Raw genomic sequence first — 15,749 nt, forward strand, 5'->3', positions numbered from 1 at the left:
TCAAGCAGACCATGATTAATAATAGTCTTTCATCACAGCAAATCAAATCATTCCTACTGAGCAATGAAGGGACAGAGTGTGCAGGTGAGGTCAGATCTGAAAGAGAACACAGAGACACTTGAAGACACACAGGCTGGGCCAGAGACAAGCTGAAAGATATACAAGACAGAGAGAAAAAACTGAGAGGACACAGAGCTTTTAGAGTGCCATGGGATGAGAGGAAAAGCAATTGGGTTTAGAGTCAAAACACTTAGGTTCTAGACTAACCACTAACTAGCTAGCTATGTGACCTTGGACAAGTCATTTAAACTCTCTACACCTATTTCCTCTTCTGAAGAAGAGGATTAAGTTGATGACCTCTAGGTACCCCTCCTGGCAGCTTTCAGACCTGGAGGGCTATATTGAAGCAGCTCCAACTAGGAGGGAACCCCAAGTTCAAGCCTGACATGGAGCAGAAGAAGGGAGGGCCAGGCACAGGCAGGCATGATGAGAGAGAAGGCCGGAGGTGTTGGGGCCACTGGGAGAGGACTTATAAGGGCAGAGAGAGCCAAGAGAGGAGGGATATTGGGGAGAGTAGAAAAGCCAGCCAGAGAATGACTAAGGGGCTCCCGGTGTAAACAGGAGCAGGGAATGGACAGGGAGGGGGCCTGTTTGAGTTGGCCAAGGCTGAGTGGGGGTGGGGTAGAGTGGAGAGGAGGACTAGAGCAGGACGCTATGTCCCTTGTCCCCCACCAAGGCTCCTGCTGAGTCACACATCTCCTCCCTGTACCCCTCCCCACTCCACCCCAAGCTCCCAAATCCTGGGAAAGTCTAAAGAGCTTGTGCCTGGGCTGAAAAAGGGGAGAGCTGTGTTCACACACATGTGCTTTGCTGGGTTATACGGCAGTCAGGCCTCAGCCCCTCTCCTCCCAAGGGGGGTTCTTAGCCCTTGGCTTGAGTAATTTTCACCTAGAGGTTACCTTTGCAGCAGTGCTGTGCTTAAGATCCTGACCCAGAGATTCTCTGGGTTCCTCACCTAAGAAAGGGTAGGACCTGCAGTATGTGAGAGTGGGATAGAGGCCAGCATCACTCCACAGTCTGACCAGCTGGCTTCTCCTTTGGGCTGCAGCTGGCTCGGGAAAGGGGCTTTAAAAAAAAAAAAAAAAAAAAAAAAAAACAGCTGGGTGATTTGGGACAGGAAGTAAGAAACTCATGGTGAAGGAAAAAGCATTGTCTGGACACTTTTATTCCGAATCCCTGAGGCCAGAATGGTGCAGGGGATGGGAGAAGAGAGGAGGCAGGGTTTGATTTGGGGGAATATTATTCTGGAAAGAAAGAGTTCCTGGAGAAAAAAAAGGCAGGTAGGGTACTGGAAAGATAAGGAAGTTAGGAGAGAATCCAGGCCCATAGGTCCCCTTCCCCCAGACTAAGATAAAGACTAGAATCCTGAAAGGTGATCTCATTACACAGAGCCAGGGCTGGAGGAAGGGGTGGGCAGAAGCTCACTGCCTTCCCTTGCTACAGAGTCCCTTCTATATCCATAAGGGGTCTGGGGAGAATGGATGGCCCCTTCACAAGACATCACCATCGCCACCATCACCACCACCACTACTCCACCCCATGCTACAATTCTCTAGATTTGTAGGAATCACACGAGTTCAATCAAGAAGAACCTGAGGAGCCAAAGCACCCCTCTCCCTACCACTCCCAGGCTCCTGGTCAACTGCGAAATTCTAGGAAGTGGTTCGGTTCAGCAGAGGTTTCCATACCCTACAACCAAGAAGGGGTGACCTGGAACAGAATTCTCCGGGTAAGTGACCCCAAATTCCTGGGTTTTCAATTCTAGCAGCTTGGGATGGGGGGCAGAGGAATTTAAGGAGCCTGTGGAGGACCTCCATCAGATCAGAATGACTGGGAGTGCTCTGTTCCTCAATTCCAAAGTCCCAAATCCAGCTGGCAGGAACCCAGGCACCCGGTGGCCCCAGAAGACAAGGGGGAATCCCAATTGGCCAGGTGCCAGAGGTGTCTCCTGTCTTTTTCAACCCAAAAGTCTCCACCCTGAAGAAGTGAGGGAGACCCCACACACATACACAGGCTCCCTCCGCCCTTCAGAGGTGATTCCTTTCCTCATTAGGAAATCCTCCGCTCCCTTTTTCCGACTCCTTTTCCGAGCGTTTACGTTGTACATCTGGAAAGGAGTGGGGAGGAAGGTGGGGGAAGCTGAGAGAAGGAGGGGGAAGAGCCCAAACCCGCCCAGTCTGACCCAGTGCAAACTACTAGCCTCCAGCTGGGGCTGGGGAGAGGAGAGTGAAGAGGTGCAGCCCCCCCACGCCCCTTCGGGGTGGGGGGCGCGGGCTCAGCGTTCCAAGGACCCAGGAATGCCCCCCCGCCCACCCCCCCGGCAGGCGGGGGGAGGGCTCAGCCCGGAGTTTAGCAAACTCCTCCCCGCGGTGAGTCATTCGCCTCTGGGAGGTTTAGGAAGCGGCTCCGGGTCGGTGGCCCCAGGACAGGGAAGAGCGGGCGCAATGGGGAGCCGGGCGCTAAGGTCCCCTCTCCACTCTGTGCAGCCGCGCTGGGGCCCCCGGCGCCGACACCCGCTGCTGCCGCTGCTGCTGCCGCTGCTGCTACTACTGCTGCCGCCGCCACCCAGGGTCGGGGGCTTCAACTTAGACGCGGAGGCCCCAACAGTGCTCTCTGGGCCCCCGGGCTCCTTCTTTGGCTTCTCGGTGGAGTTTTACCGGCCGGGGACAAACGGGTGAGTGAGGAGAGTTAGCGGCGGGATATTGGGAGGGGGGACGCCTGGAAAGTGGGGGCGCGGCTGGAGTCTGGAGGGGACCAAGACTTGAATTTGAGAGGCGGGGTTTGGACGGACTAGGGCTGGAGTTGGGGGCCCACGCTAGAGTTGGGGGCCCACGCTGGAGTAGGGAGGGGACGGTGGTCGGCGTGGAGGGGGGCCTGGAGTTTGAGAGAGATCAGTGGGGAGACATGTGCGGGATGGGGAGAGGACACGAAGCTGCAACCTAGAGAAGTCTGGGCAGGGGTCTTGGGGCCAGGGAGAGGAGGGCGCGTGAATGGAGAGCAGAGGGTGTCCGGCTGAGTTCTGTGAGCTGCCGAGACCCAGGCGGATGGGGGCGGAGAAGGGGCACAGAGGCCAGGAAGGGCGTTTTGGTGCACAGGGGGACCTCAGGACCCCTGAGGGCCATTGTATGAAGAGAGAACTGGTAGGAGCAGAATGAACTGTGTGTAGTTAAGAGGAGAGTCGGAGCCCAGAGGTTAAACGGGGGCCAGCCTCATCCTCCCCTCCCCCCTCAACTCAGACTAGGAAAGACCCAAGAGGGGGACGGCGGCTCCCTCCCCTTTCTCTTCGGTCTCCTACTCCGCCCTCCACCCCCAATCTCTGGTCAAACGAGGGGATCCTGAAACTTGGGGAGAGTCCCGGGACCCTGGCACTGGTGGCGCCGGGGCTGGGGGTGGGCTCAGCCAAGGGCGGGTGCTCGGCTGTGTCGGGAGGGGTGTGTGTGCGCGCGTGAATGGGGGTGGGCGGTTTCCCTCTTCCTCTCGCTCTGGGGAGGAAGAGAAAAGCTGATTTCCTGTAGCTTGTGGGCTGGAGCTGAACTGAGACCGGGACTTCTGGGGCTGGGGTCGGAAGTTGGGGAGACGCGCGCTCGCTGGGCCTAAGATTAGCGTCTGAACACAGGACATCAGAAACTGGGGAAGGGTCAAAGGAGGATCTTCATTCCCAGCTAATCAGGGTGACAAGCAGACCGGACACTGAGAGCCTGGAAAATAGGTAGCCCGCAGTCAGGGGGCAACCCGAATTAGAACTGAGGAACTGGGGTGTTTATTTAAATGTGGGGGGCGGGTAAGAGAGGAAGGTAGCTGCTCCTGGACTGGGACAGGGACTCCCAGATGCCGGATTCCTGATCCTCCACAATAACTGGTCCTTTCTCCTACATCTCTGGGCTCTGATTCCCACTGCTCCCCCTCACCACCCCCACTCCAACTACGAGTATCTCAAGGTTTGATAGGATCTCTGTCAGAGGTGAGCTGTTTTTACATCTGATACAGTTAATTTAACTCTACTCATTTTCTTTAATTTTCGGAGAAAAGGGGTTAATCTAGCTAATTCAATTAAAGAGGGGGGACAAATTTCTCTATTGTCTGGAGGACTTGGGATGGGAGAAAAGAAAGATGGTTAGGCCTCAGCTGTTGGTTCTGAGCTATTCAAGGTCCCCACCCAACCCCCACCCAAACCCCCTGGCCTCTTGCCCAAACCCCATTGCATCACCCTAGGCTGGAGTCTCTGCCAGGCCTGGCCTCCCCAAGGCCCCCTCAAACTGCTTACCACAACCCTAATGGAGTAGAGAAGAGGGAGAGAGGGAGGGGATGGAATCCTCCCCATATCTGGATAACCTTCCTCTTACCCCGCCCCCCACCTAATAGGAGTGTCATCTTCCTTTTAAAACACTCCTCGAAAACATCTGGACTTTTACACACTTCCGGTTCCCTAGGTGTCTGTCTGGCCCGTGGCCTGATTCCAAAGTCCCTAAAGCCCTCCTCTTAAACAGGATCCTGCATTCTTATCCCTCCCCGCTTTCCTTCTGCTCATCTCTCCTCCCAAGAGAACCCAGGTGTCCAGCTTGCGGTCCTCTCATTTTCTCTTTACATTACTCTCTTAGTGTAGGACTGAATATTCCACCTCCTTAGTGACCTTTCTCCCCACACAGCTGGGCCTTTGTCTACCTCCTGCCCACAGGGGACAAACATAGCCCCTCACCTGGGGCCATTGCTGGAGAAGAGGAGGGCCTCAGTGTTTTTGGTCCCTCTGCATCACTTCTCGCTATGGACAGCAAAACAGCATGTAAGGGCAGGGCGAGCACAAGAGAGTTTGCGTGGTAGGAAAGGGCCAAGCCTTAAGTCAGGCAGAGCTGGGTGTGTGCCCTGACTGCATCACTCTCTTGTTCCTTGTATGACCTGGGACCAGTTACTTAAGTTCTTGGAGCCTGGTCTTCTCATAAAAATCAGAAGCCTAACATATGAGATTGTTCCGAGGACTAAACAAGACAATATATATAAAAGGCACCTGGCCCATAGAAGATGATCAAATACATGGGAGGCATGATTGTTATGAGGTGGCTGTTTTCTGTCTCTGCTTCTCTCCTCCCTAGATACCACCTAGCTCTTTAAGTTTTCCTCCATTTCTTATTTGCAGTGATAGTAATAATAGTCTCTCACATTCCTTAGCACTTTCATATCAATTTTTTCATTGGATCATTACAAAAATCCTTGCGTTAGGCAGAAAAAGCATCATTGCCCCATTTTATTTTATGTATAAACCAAGCTTTAGGAGTCATAGAAGTTTAGAACTCGAAGTTAGCTTAGGGACCATTCAAGGGCAACCCCATCGTTTTATGGGTAGAGAATCCAAGGCTTAGAGACGGGAAGTGACTTGGCCTAGAACAGGAGCTGGAAAGGTGCACCAGCCTTCCTCCCCACTCCTTTCACGTCTGGTACTGCCACACGTGGAGGCAATTTCCTTTGAGAATACACTGGGGGATCCAGAACTAGGTGTCCTCCTCTGCCCTGGCCAGACCTGCAGGAGCTGGGCCCTGGTCCTCTTGCTACTCTCTACTCTCAACCTTGTCAGGCCAACACAGTCAAACAGTAACCACGTACTGAACAGGATCTTGGTTAATCAGAAGCCTGGCTAGGGAGATAGTGGAGAGGAGAGGAAAGGAGGGGATAAATTGGCAACAGGGTAGATGAGAACACTGGCCTAGGAATTAGGTTCTTATGTTGGGAAGGATTCTGAGTGACCTTGGACATTTACTTAACTTCTCTGGAGCTTGGTTTTCCCATCTGTAAAATAAGGACATGTGACTCTATCAATAGGGTTTTTTTAACTAAAGATTTTTTTATTTCTTTCTTTTTTTTTTTAATTCAAATGATATCTTACCATTCTATATAAAACAGGGAAAAGAGGCTGCTCTAAAAGAAGATGACCAAACTAGCCTCTCCTTACTCCACGTGGCAGCCCGGAGACATCTACGAAAAAGTCTTTAAACAAGTAGAAGCTTTCTACGGTGCCTCCATCTTGGAGTCTGTGTCTCCAAGAACCAGTTCTAGAATTTCAAGGTTCTGAGGCTTCGAAATAAATTATAGCAATTATTTCTTCACTTGGACTGTATATTTTATAAGAGTTTATCTGCCAAACTACATTTTGTAAGGCACAATTAATTCTTTTTTCCTGTTTTTTTATTAACTAGAAGTTAACACAAGAAGACATATAGCTGCCAATCAGAGCTACATGAGTTGATATAATTTTAGCCAAAAGTAAATATATTTGAGGTTTTAATTAGTCCAGGCTGCCTTATCAGGTAAATGCATGTTTTCCGTTAGGCTTTCTGAAATATCGAAAATAGCCCAAAGACCTTCCATTGTTACCTTCTTGGACCCCTAAGAAGATCCAACTGCTGCAGGATTTAGGAGGCGGGAACTAAGAGTGGGGGAATCAGGATAAGCTATGCGATGTGCCATCCCTGACACAAGACACTTCGCTCAGCACATGGGGGAGGGCACTATTGGACTGACTTTCGAGCTGGGATTGAAGGGCCATTGAACCCTTAGGTATAAGCCAGGGGTGATGGGGGCATGTCTGGGTCTGGGTCTGTGTCCCTTGCCTGCATGCCAGATCTGCTGAGCCTTCATATAGTTACAATACATATGCCCCTGGCCCATGAGCTTGTGGGCTTTACAAGCTTTATGAGGCCTCTCTTTCACCTTCCAACCCTGTCAAACTCCAGGCTTCTTCCTCAGGCCATCACAGGAGCACTCAGGCTCAGCTCCTCCCCAGGAGCAAGGGGTGTTGAAAAATTGGGAGTGGGAGCAGGGTCTCTTGGCTATAGCCCTATGTTCTCCTGGAAATAGAATACCAGATCTCCCAGAGACTTTGAGATAGCCTGTTCAACTTCTTCCAGAGAAAGAAAGAGTACGGCCCAAGTCCACGCTGAGCTAGTACCTGACCCTCATCCGGTGTTAACTCCTGGTCCAGTGCTCTTTTCACTGCTTCCTGTACCACAGCTGTTTTCTGGGGCTGCCCCTGCTAAGGGAGGGTTGCACCAACAGCCCTGGGGCAATGCAACCTCTCTCCACCACCAGCCTCACCTACTGGGCCTCGCAACCAACCAGGTCACTGTGCCTGTGCCAGCTCCCATCCCCCACCCCCAACCCGATGTAATGCCTGAGTGACAGGGGTGGGGCCCAGCGGGTGGGAGACAAACGGAGAAGTGAGAGGTTGGAAACAGACAGGAAGCCACAGGCAGTAAACATTTCCTTTCCCCAGGGTAACTGATGCTGGTACTGAAGCCCCTATCACTCCAAGAACTCTCAGTCTCGGTGTCCTCCACCCCTATTCCTCAGGGCCCGGCCTTCTCCCTCCTCCATTCTCATCCTCTGGCCCTCCTAGCCCACTCCTCACGCCCACTTCAGTCCCTTGGAGCTGCTGCCTCTGGTGTTCCCTATTCCTCTTGGACCCCATCCCTCTGACCCCTCCCACACTGGGTCCTCTTGGAAGACACCCTCACTTGTGTGACCTCTGCCATAATCCCGACTTAGGCACTTTTTCCTGGTAAGAAAGGCTGAAGAAGGCATCCTAAAATCAGAGCATGTGTGAGTATCGAGAATGCTGAAAGTTGAAAGGGGACAAAAATCGATAGAGATGGAGAAGCCCAAGATCTGAGATCAAGAGAGAGGGAAGATTCGAAAACTGCAACGAAGAGAGCAAGCAGTCACACACAGGGACAGAGGAACAGAGAAGTTGAGAAGCGGTGTCAGAGGCAGGTATGGGAGGAGAGTGGAGGCCAAGACTGGCAGGGACACTAGCCCAGGAGCCTGGTCCAGCTGCCCCAGATGCCAAATGCAGTCCTCATGGGAGATCTGGAGGAGAAAGCCAAGAAGGCTGACAGCTGTGTGGAGACCTCAGAGGCAAGGAACCCAGGAATGGCTGAGGCAGAGCCAAAGGTAGAAAGATTGCCCAAAGACCTTAACTATGACCACTCCATTACTTATTACACCCAGCAAAGGTAAACCTCTCCTCGTCATCTCAGGGAGAACTGAGGGACCACGTCCAGAAGTAAGAACCCCCAGGAGAGCAGGATCCGAATTTAGGCTCCTAGAGATGATGTGTAGGAAAGGGGTTCAGGCCTGAGAGACAGAGACCCAGCCAGGATGGGGAAGTCCACACCAGAGCCCAGGGTGAACACAGGCTCAGGCCCAGGAGAACGATCTGTTTTCACCATCCTCCAGTTCCTCTCTCCACTTCTACTGCCTGATTTCCGAGACTCACATTTTCCTCCTACACGCCCCAGGGCTGGGCAGCCGGACGCCTGGGTCTTGGCCCAGAGAAAGGCTTTGGCTTAGGACAAGAGGGTACAGGCTGGGTGAGAGGACCCTGAGTTCCAAGGCTGTGCACCCAATCTTGGCAGGTCCATAGGGGAGATGGAGAAGCTGGGGCCGGAACCTCTGGCCTCTCTTCCCCTTCCCAGAACTGACTCTGGCTCCTTCTCTCTTTAATAACAGGGGGAAGGTAGGAGAAGAGAGAGAGTGGCAGAAGGAGGGGAGGGGTTGTGTTAGTGACAGCAGCACATGGGGACCGCCTGACTCCAGCCCGTGCCTCTGGCATCCGTGGTATCTTCTGAGATATAAATACAACCCGGGGGGCATCTACCCCACCCCCAGCCAGCCTCTGGCCCAGACGCCTGGGTCCTTCCTGTCTTAGGAGACTGGAGAAGAGCTAAGAGTCGCCCTGAACTGCCTCTCCTTTCCCTTCCACAGGGTCAGTGTGCTGGTGGGAGCACCCAAGGCTAACACCAGCCAGCCAGGAGTGCTGCAGGGTGGTGCTGTCTACCTCTGTCCCTGGGGCACCAGCCTGGCACAGTGCACCCCTATTGAGTTTGACAGCAAAGGTAACCAACCCCCTTGGTAGGCCTGGGAAGTTCAGGGAGGGCCTGGGGGGTTGGAGCTGCGGCTTCTAGGCAGCCCCGGGTGGTGCCTGGAGCGTGGGGTAGAGCCTGCCCAGTTCCTTGGCCACGTGCCCTCCCAGCACTCTGATGCTCTGGTGGTGCTCCAGCTCTGTGCAGCCGTGCAGCGGCTCCCTGTGGCACTCACACCACGTTCCCAGTCCGGCCCAACCCAAGGAGGGCGGGCATGATTCAGAAACATGTGGCTCTCATTTCCCCTGAATCACCCACAACTCAGGGAGGCCAGGGCAGTAACACAGACAAAGACAGGGAGAGCCACACAGACTATTTGATTCATTTAACTAAGCACTGACTAAGTGATTCTGCATGCCAGGCACTGTGCTGGGGCTGTAGGGGATTGAAACATGATTTAGCCACTGCCTTCAAGGAGCTCAAGATCCGGAGTAGATGCAGAGATGAAAGGGAGAGAGATGGAGACAAGAGATAAACAACAATAACAAGTAACACTTCAAGAGCAATTGCTCTGTGCCCAGCACTGTTGTAAGCATTTTCCCTATCTTAACTCACTTAATCCTTTATGAGGTATTGTCCCCATTTTATAGGTGAGGAAATAGGGGTTAAGTAACTTGTCCATGGCCACACAGCTAATAAATGGTGGAGCAAAGACATGAAGGTGAGCAGTCTGGCTCCAGAGATAAAGACTGGAATGAGGGGAGAGAAAGAGGAGAGCATAGGAAGGTGAAGACCATGAGTGGGGGATCAGGGCAGAGCTCTTTTTTTTTTTTTTTTTTAAACCTGAGAGTCCGATGAGCATCAGAGAAATAAAAAAAGCTGTCCTACAGGACAGAGCTAGGATTTGGGAAAAGAGAGACAGACAGATGCACAGAGAGAGAGAGACATAAGGGGACAGCAATCAAGAGACGTGAGAAAGGTCAAGAAAGGAACAAAGTGCTTAAAGACACAGGCCTAGGAGCAGAGAAGTGCAGCCAGAGGGTTACCTGCTGGAGAAATAGCCATTCTTCCCCCACTACCCTCCTGCCCTCACCTCACCGCGAGCATCCTTGGCCCAGCTGGACCAGGAGAAGGCAACTCTAGAAACCCCAGGTTCTGTGTATGCACACATGTAACTGTGTGTGTGCGTGCGTGTGGTGTGTGGAGAAGGGTGAGTCAGACTACGCGAAGCAGTCTAAAGACCCTTCCCCACTCTCCCTCCCAGTGCGTCATGGGACTCAAGGCTTTCAAGTATTTGGGTGTCCTCAGGCTGAGGGTGGAGGCTGTGCCAGGGCCCACTGCCCGCATGACTCCTCTTTCTCACTTCCCAAGGATCTCGGATCCTGGAGTCCTCACTCTCCATCCCAGAGGGAGAGGAACCTGTGGAGTACAAGTCCTTGCAGTGGTTTGGAGCAACAGTTCGAGCCCATGGCTCCTCCATCTTGGTGAGGGGCCAGCAGGCTCAGGAGGGTGGTGGCTAGGAAATGGGGCAGTGGTTGGGTATAGTGGAGAGAGGAAGAGGGGTTCCCGTTGGACTAAACTTGAAGCCCCCTCCTCCCGGACCTTCCCAGGCCTGCGCTCCACTGTATAGCTGGCGCACAGAGAAGGAGCCTCTGAGCGATCCCGTGGGCACCTGCTACCTCTCCACAGACAACTTCACCCGAATCCTAGAGTATGCACCTTGCCGCTCAGGTAGGGCAAGAGGGGGCACGTGCCTGCGCCTGCCTTCCCTACGCAAGTCCCCACAGCCCCATTAGCTTTATGCTCACTGTGTGTCCGGGGAGGTCCTTCCTCGTGTTCTCTCCCCCACCTCCTTCCCCAATTTCTTCTTTCCTGCGTGACCCATGTGTGCAGGCATCCTTCCCACCACCTCCTCCCCTCACAGATTTCAGCTGGGCAGCGGGACAGGGTTACTGCCAAGGGGGCTTCAGTGCCGAGTTTACCAAGGTGAGAAGGTGATCTGGGAGGGAGGTGGTTGTGGGTGGTGGACAAAGAGGGATCCGGACCAGAGGAAGACTCACCTCCTTCCCCCCACAGACTGGGCGTGTGGTCCTGGGTGGACCAGGGAGTTATTTCTGGCAAGGTAAGTCCTTCCTCTGCTGTCCCTTAGGCTCCTGGCACAAGGCCTCTCGTCCCTGCTCCCAGCCTGAGATCACCACCCCCGTTCCCTCCCTTTCTTGAGACTTACATGTCCTCTCCCACCACCTTCCACAAGCTTCCCTTCCTTGAACCAGACTTCTGAAATCCTACCCAGGAATCCCCCAGTGCCCCCTTCTCTTCCCTCCTCCGTCCATCCCTTCCTCCTCCCCTTCCCCAGGCCAAATCCTGTCCGCCACCCAGGAGCAGATTGCAGAATCCTATTACCCCGAGTACCTGATCAACCTCGTTCAGGGGCAGCTGCAGACTCGCCAGGCCAGCTCCATCTATGATGACAGCTATCTGGGTGAGTTTGCAAGTGGGAGGAAACTCAGGGACTCCTGTCCTTGTTCACGCCCTTGCCTCCCTTCTCTCACTTAGGCGTCCCCAGTCCCTCTGCCATACTTGTCACGTGCAGGCTGACTGTGAAGGCATGGGAACGGGATTGGAGGATGGGCCAGGGCAGACAGGTCCCCAAAGCAGGAATGCTAACATCTACCTGCCCTGTCCCCCAGGTTACTCTGTGGCCGTGGGTGAATTCAGTGGTGATGACACAGAAGGTGAGTGTGTCCCAGGCTGGGGCCAAGAAAAGGGATAAATGGAGACCCAGGGCCTGCGGCCACGGGAACTGAGACACTTACCATTCTTCTCTGACTCCCCTTTCCCCACCCTCAGCCCACAACTTTCTCTTCTCTTTGCAGACTTTGTTGCTGGAGTGCCCAAAGGGAACCTCACCTATGGTTATGTAAGACCCAGCCCGACCCTCTCTTTCTCCTCTCCCCTCCCCGCCCCTGGCTAATCTCACACACACACACACACACACACACACACACACACACACACACACACGGCATGGCAGTTTGTGAGGGTTCAAAAGTGGATCAGAGCTCGGGCTCTGGAGTCAGACCTGGGTTCAAGGTCTAGCACTTAATCCAGATAAATTGTTCTTTTATTCGTATTCCGCCTTGTTTTGTAAAAACCGTGAGCCTACTTAACCTCTCTGAGCCTCATTCTTCTCTCTATAATGGGATAATAATAGTTCTGAACTCACAAGGCTCTTGTGAGGATGAAATGAGATAATGCATGTGAAAGTGCTCAGTGAACTGTTAGGCAGTGTACAACTGATAGCTGTTATTATTAGACCATGACAAAAGCTTTAAAAAGGATACAGATAAGAATGTCATAGGAGTTCATGCAATTAACATTTATTAAGGCAAGGTAAGAGATAAGAAGATGAATAAGACATATCCCATCTCATAAGGTGCTTCTAATCGAGTATGTAAGATAAGGTACATACAACCTTGGTGCATCAGGCACTGTCCATTCATGATTCCTATTCTTCATAACAAGTTGATGGGGATAGTTATTACCATGCACATTTGACACACAAGGAACCTGAAGCTCTGAGAGGCCAAGTAAGTTATTTAAGATCACCCTGTTGGTAAGTGGCTGGATAGAGATTTAAAACTAGATCTGTCTTATTCCAAAGTCAGCATTCTTTCTGCATTATGATGAATTTCAGAAAAGTGTTTAAGATGGTATAGCAGTTTAGGGAAAGGAATAACCTCCTTTCCAGGGCAGGTATGGATCAGAGAAGGTTCTGTGAAGGGTCAGTGGAGATGAGTTGAGAGGGCATCCTTAGGCAGGAGCATGAAAAAAGACATGGAAGAAAAGAAAAAAAATTCAGGCCAGTTTAGCAGACTCGTGGGCTGATTGAGGATAAGGAGAATAAGGAAAGGCTGAGCAAAAGCAGACGGGTTGGGGCCAGTTATCCAGGGCCTCAGAGGACCAGCCAAGAAGTTGAGACTTTGGGCAGCGGCTGCAGGGAACCACCGTGGGTTTCCGAGCCAGTGGTGTCCCTCCCAGATCTACTTGAGGGCGATCAGTCCATCTGCCACAGCGAGGACAGGGACATCCTGAGGCAGGGAGACAGCCAGCAGGCTCTCTAGCAGTCCTGTGAGAGGGCTCCCACCAGAGTAATAGCCATGAAAGTGGGGAAGAGAGCAAGGAGTCAAAAGACTGATGGGGCCAGCCACTACGGAGGACATAGGGGAGACATGAGTGTTTGGTTTGGGACGGCTGGAGGATGGGAAATGACTCAGGCCTCGGTGTGCATTCAGTCATTCAACTAATAATTACTAAGTGTCTAGTGCTTACCAAGCACTACTTTAGGCTCTAGGGAGAAAGCAAAGAACAAAACCAAGCTCCTATTGATCTTCCGTTCTGGTAGGTAGAGATAGACAATAAACAGATAAATATGAACTCTGACAGTAGTGGACAAGTGATATTAAAAAAAAAAAAAAATGAAGTAGCTGTGAGACCGAGCTACTGACATAGAGATGGGAATGTGAGGGCAAAGCTCAGGAGGGAATTAGTGGTCTGTGTCACCGAGGCATACCTGCTCCTAGGTAGCCTGTACCCATTTGCCCTCCAACCATGGGATAGTCTGGGAGTCTGGGGCCAATGGCATATCTCCTCATCCTCAGGTCACCATCCTTAATGGCTCAGATATTCGATCCCTCTACAACTTCTCAGGGGAACAGGTGAGGACATCCCCACCCTCAACCCAGCTTGGCCCTCTGCCAACCAGGCCCCAGTCCTGACCCAATAAGCTCAGCCCAACTTCTCAGTCTCCCTGGAGTCTCCGACCTCCTCCCAAAGCCCCTATTGATCCCGTTGATTGACCCCTAATCCTGACCCAGAGCTGTCCGTCTGTCCCCCATCCCAGATGGCCTCCTACTTTGGCTATGCAGTGGCTGTCTCAGATATCAATGGAGATGGGTGAGTAGTGGCAAAAGGCACACCATGATGCCCAGGAGGGAAGAGTGGGGTGGGACAGAAAAATGCAAGGAGAGTTTTTCTCCAGGCTTTTCCCCCTGGATTCTCCTCACTTGTGCCACATTCCCCTTGCTCAGGGGCAAGGAGAGAGCCTGGAGCTAAGACCAGAAGACATCGGGTCTTCTTACTTGGGTGGGAGGGAGCCGGGGATCCAGGATGCATGAGACTTCCTGGCACTAGGATTGGGGAGGAGAGGTAGGAAATTGGGGTTTCAGGATGCCTGGATTTTTCCCCTATGCCCAGGCTGGATGACTTGCTGGTGGGGGCTCCGCTGCTCATGGAGAGGACAGCAGATGGGCGGCCTCAGGAGGTAGGCAGGGTCTATGTCTACCTGCAGCAGCCGACGGGCATGGAGCCCACGCCCACCCTCACCCTCACTGGCCATGATGAGTTTGGCCGATTTGGAAGCTCCTTGACACCCCTGGGGGACCTGGACCGGGACGGCTACAGTGGTAAGTAACCATGAACCCAAGGAGCTGAAGAAGAGTCAAGGGCCTAAGCCAGAAGGGGTTTGGGAGGAGAGCAAATAAGATAACCAGATCAGCTGGCATTCTCAACCCCCCAGTGACTCTCAGGGAGGTATGTGGACTTTAACCCAATGTCTAGGTCTTGGGGCTTTGAAGAGATTAGAGTACTGGGAATGACAGATGGGAAAAATAGGATTCCGGGTCCTGGGGTCTGGCGGTAAAGATTTGGACGCCTGGATTCCTGGCCTGCTGACTGATGTGTGTTGTGTGTCTTGCAGATGTGGCCATTGGGGCTCCCTTTGGTGGGGAGACACAGCAAGGAGTGGTGTTTGTGTTCCCTGGGGGCATAGGGGGCCTGGGCTCTAAGCCTTCCCAGGTTCTGCTGCCCCTATGGGCAGCTGGCCACACGCCACACTTTTTTGGCTCTGCCCTTCGAGGAGGCCGAGACTTGGATGGCAACGGATACCCTGGTGAGTTGTGCCTGAGGCCCCTTTCACCTTAGAATTCCTGGTCACAGACCTCCAATTCCTCTTCTGCACTTTTCTAAGGTTCTGGCTGCTGTTGTGGATGGTGCCACCAGATGGCGCTGTCCCCTCACTTTTGGCCTGAAGCAATGAAACTGCAAGGGGGTTAGGAAGGAAGGCCCCTGACTTGGGGTTTGCTGTAAGGAGTGCTTTCTTAACTTCTTGCAGATCTGATTGTGGGATCCTTTGGTGTGGACAAGGCTGTGGTGTACAGGTATGAACTTCTGGGAGAAGTGGGATCTGGGGAATTCTTCAATAGGGCTGAGGTTGGGAAAGTGTATAAAGGACATTGGGATCCTGGGGCTTGGGCATCAGCTTCCTGTGCCCAGGTTCCAGAGGAGTTCTAATTCCGTTGACCTCACATCCACTCTTGGCAGGGGTCGCCCCATCGTGTCTGCCAGTGCCTCCCTCACCATCTTCCCTGCTATGTTCAACCCAGAGGAGCGAAGCTGCAGCTTGGAGGGAAACCCTGTGGCTTGGTGAGCTGGGGCCTAGGAAATTGCAAGACCAAGTCTGGGATACTTCACTCTGTGCCTAGGAGTGGGCAGGGAGACCAGGTCTGCAGAAGGAGACAGATGGAGGTGTCCTAGTCAGGGTCTCTCTGGGAGACAGGTGGAGGATAGGATGCCTGTTCCAATTGGATACACCAGCTTTCCTCTTGGTCTTCCTCCAGCATCAACCTTAGCTTCTGCCTCAATGCCTCTGGAAAACACGTTCCTGACTCCATCGGTAAAGATTCACTGTCTGAATCTCTCAGGCACTGGGACAAGGGATGGAGGGGCTGGGGACCTGGGCACCTCCTTTCTCTTTGAATAGATTGGGAGGGAGAGACAGAT

At 52.8% G+C, this 15,749-nt stretch overlaps 1 protein-coding gene across 1 annotated transcript in view; it reads left to right on the forward strand.

Annotated features, from left to right (window-relative positions):
- Nucleotides 1-2,439: 2,439 nt before the first annotated feature.
- Nucleotides 2,440-15,749, forward strand: part of ITGA5 (integrin subunit alpha 5) — a 20,968-nt gene continuing 7,658 nt past the window's right edge. The window contains exons 1-16 of the mRNA XM_023520753.1: nt 2,440-2,734; nt 8,812-8,942; nt 10,281-10,393; nt 10,520-10,640; nt 10,834-10,895; nt 10,986-11,031; nt 11,266-11,391; nt 11,600-11,644; nt 11,786-11,829; nt 13,571-13,627; nt 13,813-13,865; nt 14,166-14,374; nt 14,668-14,859; nt 15,082-15,127; nt 15,291-15,392; nt 15,587-15,670. Of these exons, the coding sequence (XP_023376521.1) occupies nt 2,505-2,734; nt 8,812-8,942; nt 10,281-10,393; nt 10,520-10,640; nt 10,834-10,895; nt 10,986-11,031; nt 11,266-11,391; nt 11,600-11,644; nt 11,786-11,829; nt 13,571-13,627; nt 13,813-13,865; nt 14,166-14,374; nt 14,668-14,859; nt 15,082-15,127; nt 15,291-15,392; nt 15,587-15,670 (1,661 nt within the window). The 5' untranslated portion in view covers nt 2,440-2,504. The remainder of the gene's footprint in view (nt 2,735-8,811; nt 8,943-10,280; nt 10,394-10,519; nt 10,641-10,833; nt 10,896-10,985; nt 11,032-11,265; nt 11,392-11,599; nt 11,645-11,785; nt 11,830-13,570; nt 13,628-13,812; nt 13,866-14,165; nt 14,375-14,667; nt 14,860-15,081; nt 15,128-15,290; nt 15,393-15,586; nt 15,671-15,749) is intronic.

The sequence above is a fragment of the Pteropus vampyrus genome, unplaced genomic scaffold (genome assembly GCF_000151845.1).
Source record: "Pteropus vampyrus isolate Shadow unplaced genomic scaffold, Pvam_2.0 Scaffold276, whole genome shotgun sequence".
In the NCBI taxonomy this organism is placed as follows: Eukaryota; Metazoa; Chordata; class Mammalia; order Chiroptera; family Pteropodidae; genus Pteropus; species Pteropus vampyrus.